The sequence below is a fragment of the Centroberyx gerrardi genome, chromosome 2 (assembly GCF_048128805.1).
Source record: "Centroberyx gerrardi isolate f3 chromosome 2, fCenGer3.hap1.cur.20231027, whole genome shotgun sequence".
NCBI lineage: Eukaryota > Metazoa > Chordata > Actinopteri > Beryciformes > Berycidae > Centroberyx > Centroberyx gerrardi.
The window spans coordinates 27,549,992-27,559,149 of NC_135998.1; the positions used below are offsets into that span (position 1 = coordinate 27,549,992).

A 9,158-nucleotide genomic window follows, 5' to 3' on the forward strand; every position below is an offset into this window, starting at 1 on the left:
CTGATTGGCTAGCTACATGCATTCCAATGCTCTTTCCATCCTGCCAATGGATGTGGAAGAGTGTAATACAGAGCTACTTTGCAAACCTCTTACTTATTAATTAATTAATTATTTTGTGTATTTAGAAAGGCATATACCCTGTTTATTGCTTTTTTCCATTTTGGACTTGAATTTGAACTCAATTTGTTCAGGACTAGGTCTTGACTTGGTCTTGACCTCTTTTGGACTTGGTCTTGACTCAAACTTGATTGGGCCTGGTCTTGGACTTGACTTGGACTTGATTATGGTGGTCTTGACTACAGCCCTGATACATTCTTTAGCAATATGAGATGTCAGTGCTGTCCTCAGGCTTACCGGGATCACTCTCTCCAAGCATACACTGAAGTTCTTCTTCTGGTTGAACTTGAGTTTCTTCAGGGCCACACGTGTCTCTCCTATGAACTCATTGTGACCAAACTTGTCCTCATCGCTCACTGAAAGCCTGAAGACAGAGAGAGCACTCAGCTTGGAGAAGTCCTTTCTCTTGAACATGCTATGTAAATGGCACAATATAGGAGGTAAGGTATGTTGAGGTTGTTCTTACCGGAGAGTTTTGCGTGTCATCTCCTCATCAGTGATACCATAGTAGACCAGTGTCTCATTCCACACAGGATTCAGGGTGTTTTTAAGTGTCTTCGTGCGAAGCTTATTAGACTGAGGGACAATAACACAAGATAAGACATTCAAGTAGAAAGAGAAGGATAAGAAGAGAGAGTGAGAAAGACATTTCTCTTATTTCCCTATTTACTTGACCAGATAAAGGATGCATGTTATATGCATGTCTGAATTTGAACATTTTCTTATCTGAAGAGACTAAAAGGGGAAAAATAATGAAATGCTGTATTTATGGATGTGTTTGTGGCAAGATAACATAACACTACTTCTATTGCCTGACAACTGGCCACTCTCCTCTTCCCCAACTATAGTATTGTTCAAATGAATGATTGATATGAGAATCGACCCATCACAGCAACAAGTAGGTTACACAGTTGTTAGCACCAAAGAGTCACCGGGAAATGCTGATGACTGGCACTAGTGAATTCCCTGGCCACACCAAAAGTGTCTTTACACACACTCTTATTGGTAGAGATCTGCTCAAAAGAATTAGCATGGATCTTGTCGGGCCATGAGGTGGTTCCTGTCCCCCTTACACTGATCAAGTGATTTGAGACATGAGTTGGGAGTGGAGGTAACAAAATCTCTAATGTGGTTTTTGTGGTGACCATCTCTCACGGGGCCAGAAAACAGAGGTAGCCACATGTCACGTGTCCAATGTGTTTTTGCCCTTGCCAGGTTGTATGTTCATTGTTCAGAGCAGTTCCTATTGCTTACCTGAACACAAGATGAAAATTGTACCGGCAGAATTGAAAGCAACACTGGAGATGGGGGTAATAGGTGAGTTGCAGAGTGATTAGAATAGTCCCATTGTGGTTGTGTACAAGCCCGATGGATCTGTCTATTTCTGTATTGACTATAGCAGGGTGAACGCAGCATCCAAGTTTAACAAGCATCCAATGTCCTGAATTGACAAACTCCTGGATCAGTTGGGTGCTGTTGGGGTGCTAACCCTAGGGAAACGCTGATCAAGGCTTAGTGCTGAAACGCGTTTGTTTCTTTGTCTGCTGCTGTGCGTTATAATAAACATTTGTAATTTATTTGGTAGTGCGGGCCTCCCTCCTTTGCTAACCCTAACCTTAGCTAAATAAGTGTCTTAGCCCTCTGTGCACAGGGCAACCTTTTTTAGCTAGCAGTGCTAAATAGATGCCTGTGAAAAACACTGTGCTATTGACACTGCTATTGATATATTCTGATATAAATCAGTTGAAAGTGCATAATTACTTAATGCGTAACATGTGACCAGTGACCACAGGACGGAAGGTTTCAACAGTGAAATCTGACAATTTCCACCACTCATAGGCGTGTTGTTTACTTCAGAGCTATTCCAAACGTGAGTAAATGCCGCTCGTGTAAACACCAAACAGTTTGCTAGCTCTATTACGCTGCGACTAAGATGTTCGCTCGACAGTAATAATAATAATTCTTATGCTCATAAATGTAGTTACAGCAGTGGATGCTCATATAATCTTTGATGCCGTGTGCATTAACTGATGTGTGGTCATGGTTACATTGTATACTTTGTGGATATCCCAAATGTAATAAATGCAGTACTGATGAACACCAAACTTCTTTACAATAAAACTAAATCAGAGCTGTGTTGTTTTCTGAAATTAGTTACAGTAACACTCCAGTCATTCAGAATCAAGCACCTGTGACTGTTTGGTTTAGTTAGAGTGAATGTGATTATACCTTACTGGCTCCAGGTAAGAGGTGCAGCTTCACATAGGGATCAGCAAGTCCATTTGAGTCCATTGGCTTTAAACCCTGAGACATATAAAGAAAAACAATGTTCCAATTCAGCGGGAGCGAGGTGTGGATGTGTGTATGTGTGTGTGCGTGCGTATGTCTGTATTCTATATGATCTCTGCTGTATCCAATTCATTTTTGCTGCTGCAATGATCGAATTTCCCCACAGGGATCATTAAAGTTTCATGTTATCTTATGTTATGTCATGTCATGTTATCTTATCGTATCGTATCGTATCGTATCATATCGTATCATATCTTATGTATTGGTAAGAGATAAGGTTAAGGTTAGGGGTTAGGAAATGAATGCACATCAATAGAGTGACGTCTTCATTCAAATAAACAAAACAAGGGTGTGTGTGTGTGTGTGTGTGTGTGTGTGTCTGTCTGTCTGTCAGTCTGTCTGCATGTTTGTTTACCTTAGCTTTGACAACACAACAGTGCAGGGCGTTGTTCTCCTGTTCGTAAAGGAGACTGAACTCCAGAGATCCCAGAGTGGCTGCCAGAACAAAAACACAGCGACACAATGGTCAGCTAAAACAGAAATGGAATATGAGCTGTTTTATATCCTTTCTTTATGTGACGCCTGTTAGAGAAATCAATTTCCCTGTAGGAAAGATAAACATTGATTGTCCCTCTTCATCGCTCCAGAGGGAAATTGCTTTGCAGTTGTAAGCACACGCAAAGGAATTTCTATTATTTATATTGATTAAAATGAATTAAAAAAAAGAGGAAAAGGTCTGAGATTGGTAAAAACAAAGCAGAAATCTTTGAAAACCAAGACAGCATGTTGAAAAACAGTCTAGTTTCTATAAATCAGATGTCCAATTCAAGTAGAATAATCAATCTTACTGGCATCATCTGAGTCATAGTCGTTGTCCTCGTCCTCTGCTTGATCTGGCGAGGGTCGCTGGGGAGCGGGCTTATGGGCCGGGGGATGGACAGGTGGAGCGAAGCTGGTAGCGGGAATATGTGTTGGAGTGGAGCTGGAGACATCAGGCTGTCTTTTGTCTTCCACAGCTGGAGGAGGCACCGTCTCTTCCCTCTCTGAGTTCCTGCTCTCCACAGCTGGAGCAGGAGCTAGGGGAATCGTTACAGCATGCCATCAGCACTTAACACTGCTTCAAACAATCCTTTAGTATATACTGATGTTAATGTCTCTTCTGCAAGCAGCCCTGCAGGGTCAGGCTTATTCTCAGGAGAAGCAGTGCTACCTGGGTTTGCCCGAGGCGGTTTGGAGGCTAGCGCAGGTTTCTCCATCTTCACCACAGCCGCTGGGCGGGCCTGGCTCTCGTTACAGTTCTCCGCCGCTGTTCCCGCTCTCCGCTCCGAGGCCCGTTGTTCTGATCCGCAGCAGTGCTGTGGTTGTGGTTCTGTGCTAAGCTCTGAGGAGGCACAATAAGAATTAAAAAGAACAATGATAGAACAAAATACAACTGCATGTGGTCTCTAATAACAAAATATGGCTGCATCAGTGGTGGGTAGAGTACTGAAAATCTATACTCAAGTAAAAGTACAATTACTCCCATAAAAAATGACTCAAGTAAAAGTGAAAATGACCATTTGAGAAACCTACTCAAGTAAAAGTAAAAAAGTACCTGGTTAATACATTACTCAAAGTACAAGTTACTTTCCATTTTAATATTTTTTAGGGTGTGCGGGCCAGTGCAAAATAATGAAAAAACAGCACTTGTTGATAAAACTTTCTTAGCCCTTTATAAAACAGAATATAAGTCTGTTTAACTCTAGTATTTACAGACATTATCAAAGTAACCAAACCTATTACAGCCCCAAAATGCAGTAGATACCGAATACAATACAATTAATTAAAACTCAGATTTTCTGTTCTGTAGTATTACTCCCTGTACCAAGACCTCAGTCAATCAACTAGAGAATGAAAACTTCTTTCCATTCACATTTTTCATTTGGGGATACCCATTTGTTGGAAGCTGCCTCTTGTTCTGGGTTTTGCTCCGTCATCATCGCATCGTTGTCAAAAGACAGGTGGTGCTTATTTTTCTTCCAGGCAGCTGGCAGCTTGGCATCTGCAGTAGAGGTGCTCCTCGCGCGCTCTCCCCCCCTACACTCAATCCCCGCATTTAGAGCAGACTAGTTGTAACAAAGGTATAAATGGCAAATGTAGTGAAGTAAAAAGTAGATTACTGGCTCAAAAATATACTCGAGTAAAGAGTAGAAGTACAGTTTAAAAAAAGGAACTAAAAGTACTCGTTCCTTAAAAAAAAGCTACTTTTTTACTCATGTGCGTTACTTGTAATGCGTTACTACCCACCCCTGCGCTGCATGGTGCGCTTCCTTTAAGAGTCAACTGGTATTATGAGTTTTTAAGGCCAATACTGCCAAGTTTTCAGTGTTCCCACCATTTAGAACATGGGACACTAAAACTGACCATTGAACACCAGGATGATGATGATACTACTTCTACTTCTACTTCTACTACAACTAGTACCACCACTGCTACTAGTACTACTACTGCTACTGCTAACAGCTACTGCTAGTAGTAGATAAGTAAATCTTTATTTATTAAGCACTTTTCAAAATCGAGGTTACAAAGTGCTTCACAAAACAGAATGTGCAAACTGTCAGCGTAAAAAGATCGGAAACACAAACAAACATGAAACATACAGACAGTAGCATCAATAAAAAGCCAGTTTTAGGTTGCTGTTTATAACATTATACAGAGTTTTGCTGATCGGGTCAATAGTTCTCTAATATATGATGGTCTCAGGCCATGCAAAGCCATAAGAACTTTAAAGTCAATCCTAAATTTAACTGGTAGCCAATGTAAGGAGGCCAATATGGGGGTTATGTGAGAGCGACAATTCAATCAAAAAAGAACATTAGTATCAATTCAGCTTAAGGACTTCTTCATAGACAAACATTGTAATATTTGTCAGTTCTACATTAAATATGCAATCTAACAAATGACATCATATCAATCATACTGGAGGTGGGCAACACTGACACCGATATCTGACTTTTAGTAAAAAAGTGAATATCGTCCCAGTACAGTATATTAGCAAACCAACATATCAGTACACCCCTAATCTACCTGGCCCCTGATGATCTCTCACAGCATCCTGAGGTCCGTCCTGGACCGCCGGGTCCTGGTCAGCGCCGCTGTCCGTACTGGACTGCCTAGGTCTCGACAGAGGCAGGGGGGCCGGCAGGACCTGCTGGGTCTGCCCCCTGAAGAACCAAGCTCCTGACCGCTTCTGCATCTGCACACAGGACCACACAAGAAATTGCACTCAATAAGAGCATCAGCTGAATGCTAAAAAAGAGTGAGAAATATTGATTTTATATGCAATGCTGAGGTAATAACACACTTTTCAAGGCTTTATTTATTTACTGTTATTGGTTGATTCATTGATTGATCAACTCATTCATTCATTGATTTTTTTATTGGAAATGTATTTGTTTACTCATTTATTTTTTGGAACAGGCATGTGACCGTTTGTATTTGCAGCATGCATTACAGAGCAGTTATTCTGTGTATGACTGACAGGAAAGAGCATTTATTTAAAGAGTCTGTGTTCCCTGAGGCAGAGGCCTCACCAAACACAGGGCCATCATCAAAATAGCATTGTATAACTGAATCACTAAGAAAAACAGAAAACAGACCTTATTCCTCATGTTGTATATTGATCAAAGCACTATCTGTGGCTTTTTTAATTAAATAAGCTTTTGAAATAAAACACTCTGCTCATTTTGGATATTGAGGGAAATACATTTTCTAGGGCTCTGGACAATGAAATGTAATTGTAAAAAAGAAATGGTTTATCTTAAGGAAGCTCAGGTTCTGGTAACTGAATATGACATAGTGGCTAATTTTGTCTCTTGGCCCCATGGTTTTGCTGGACCCCTACTCCGTCTTGCCATCCTCGTTCTACATCACTCCTCTCCCTCACCTCTTGGTGTTCATTGCAGATCCTGCAGAGCCACACGGGACAGGACCGGGTGTTGCTCCAAATCCCACATTTACTGCACATGTGCTGCAGGGAGGCAAACCCATAACACACATGAAGATGCACATACACAGACACAAACACACACAGATTTAGTCTTTGGTGGCAGGTGCAGAGCACATACACTTTTCCAGTTCAGATAGCATTAACCTTTACTTAGCAACAAGAAACAGAATGTGGTGCATAAGACCAGGACATACACAGTGCATGTCAGAACAAGTTAGAACATGGCCCATTGGCTGCTTATTGCCATAGGAAATCTCCTAGGATCTACCATACACTATGGAAAATATAGTAAACAGAAATCCTCTGGAGTAGTCCGTATATCCTCTGAGAGCATGCAGTCAATTTGCTAGTGTAATTTTCCAATGTTTTTCTTTCCTTGTCTATGTAGGAAGAGTACACATCTCCACCTACCTTTTTGCATTGGACACAAAGGACAGCTGTGACCCCCTGTGGTCCAAAGGACTCCCCACACAGCAGACAGCGCGACTGCCCGTCACCACACGCTGTCTTCCTTATATTATCCAGCCGAGAGGAAAGACGCCTTGGGAACACATGCAAATAAGTGTAAGCACAGACACACAGCAGGCACCGTTCAAGTTTTACATCAAGACCGTTCAGCTCGGTGAGCATCGGAGTTTATGGGTCACAGGAATCTGTGCAACAGAGACAAAACTCTTCTTCTCTCTCACCCAATCCTCTCCTGCTCCATGGCCTCCATCATGGCCGCACGTGCGAGTACACTGTTGATGATCTCCTTTTCCTCATCCGTGAGCTCCTCCCCTGGGGGGCCGCCAGACATGTACATTGTCCACCCAATCCTGGACCCCAAGCACGCACACACACACACACATACACAAACAAACACAGAGCATAGTGTAAGTGGCATGCGAAGAGGGAATATGCAGCTCAGACAAAAGGCCAGAATCTCCAAAGAGTGCATAACCAAGGAAAGCTACGACACTAACAACTAAGGACAACTACACAGTTGAAAATATTTCGGACTGAAAGCAACACAGAGAAACTACAAAAGTGTCTATAACACACAAGTATACAATAACATGTTCCAAATTAGCAGTACATATTCTGTCCAAAATACCTGCAGCTTGGAGCTGAGACCAAGTGATCAACTGAAAGCAAATGACAAGCCCATGAGTGAGTTGAGTGCTCATGATATGTTTGCCTCAGAAACATTATAAAAAAATAATAGTCCTACAAGTATTGTTGCTTCCAACATAGCTGTCAATAAGATGTAAAATCACTTGTGGCCCCCAGACAGAAAGACTACAGCCCTAATTTGGTGCCGGCGCAAATCAAGCACAGTGACCTTGTGCTGGTGAAGTGGCAATTTCATTGGCTGCAAGCAGATTTTTCCCGCCTGCACCCATTCAGTAATTTTGTGGCTTGCCATGACATTGCTTGAGAAATGGGTAGAAAGCCACAGTCATAGATCTATCTCTATTGCAGTTACAAAATGCCATGCTTCAGGTGCTACTTTTGGGAAAACTGATGGAAAGATGGAGACGATGCATGCAACTGATGCCCCCATGGAAATCAGGTGTTTTTGGATGAGGATGCGGAGCAGGGACTGGTGGGAACGGATGGTCCTGAGGGAGTTCAGAGATGTAGAGTGGAGACAGAAGATCCTCGCTGACTCCTGAACCCCTGAGGATGAAAGTGGCAATCGCTCTGTATAAACTTGGAAGCTGTTATAGCCAACCAGTTTGGAGTGCTCAAAAGCACTGCTTGTGTACCTATTTTGCAAGAACATTTCAAGAACATGGTGTGCAAGATATAATCAAGATACCCGCACTGGATGAGGCGTTTGTAATTGCACGGCACTTTTACACTTTTAAAATGCGCACCACATCCCTCAAATTCTAGGCTGCAGATGGAATGGCACAGACTTGTCCTACCGCCTTGGGATGGCTTTAGGGATTTAATCAACCTAAAGGGAAGGCCTTCAAACAGTTGACAGATATTAGGAAAAATCACCTCTTAACCTGGCCATTCGAGCTCCACATAACACGATGAGCTGGGCACATACTGGTCACAACTTGACCATGTACTAACCGAAGTCAACTAATGCAAATAAAATCGGAGTACAGAATAGAATTGGAGTGATTCACACTCCAACATAAAACTGTTCATGCTCATCAATACGCACAGAAAACATGGTGACAGGGATTTCAGTATCTCCAGGAACGTGAATTCAACTTAAAAAGGGACATCATCTGCCCTTGGCGGCATGTTTGAGGTGCCGTATATTCACACACCTCCCAGACAAGAACATCTGGGAGAAGCTTTTTGGTGCAGCAGGTCTGGACTTTGCTCATGATCTGTGATCCAGTCTGTCAGAGCAGCGCGGCAGGGAGGAGGGAGCGCTCTGCTTTTAAACACAATGAGAGGAGCTGATTTGATCGGCCATGATTGACACCAGCCCCTTCCACACCTACTGATAATTTATTCCTGCTAATCCAACCCTTCCACAGCTGCACCGCAGGTGAACCACCGCTGCACCAGCACTTCTGCTCATGAAATAACCAAAAATCTGTTGGTCACGCCAAAATGAGTGAGTGCTGTGAACTAGTGCCAGCGCCTGCTGCCTTGATTCATGAAAACAGGGTCCTAGATGTGGCTGACTGCTAGTTGTGGAAAGTGAACTGTTAGCTGAAGCATGGTATTGAACTCTGGTTGGCGTGGCTTGGTGGAATAAATGGCCTGATCTTCACATATTCTGTTGCTGTCATAATTTCCACTGACAATC

At 42.5% G+C, this 9,158-nt stretch overlaps 1 protein-coding gene across 1 annotated transcript in view; it reads right to left on the bottom strand.

Moving 5' to 3' along the window:
• Positions 1-7,199, bottom strand: part of rph3aa (rabphilin 3A homolog (mouse), a) — a 9,846-nt gene extending 2,647 nt beyond the window's left edge. Inside the window, exons 1-10 of the mRNA XM_071898429.2 lie at positions 7,084-7,199; positions 6,806-6,935; positions 6,332-6,415; positions 5,473-5,641; positions 3,617-3,775; positions 3,255-3,449; positions 2,822-2,901; positions 2,347-2,421; positions 584-693; positions 355-481 (exon numbers count right to left, since the gene is read on the bottom strand). Of these exons, the coding sequence (XP_071754530.1) occupies positions 355-481; positions 584-693; positions 2,347-2,421; positions 2,822-2,901; positions 3,255-3,449; positions 3,617-3,775; positions 5,473-5,641; positions 6,332-6,415; positions 6,806-6,935; positions 7,084-7,199 (1,245 nt within the window). The remainder of the gene's footprint in view (positions 1-354; positions 482-583; positions 694-2,346; positions 2,422-2,821; positions 2,902-3,254; positions 3,450-3,616; positions 3,776-5,472; positions 5,642-6,331; positions 6,416-6,805; positions 6,936-7,083) is intronic.
• Between the last annotated feature and the right edge of the window lie 1,959 nt (positions 7,200-9,158).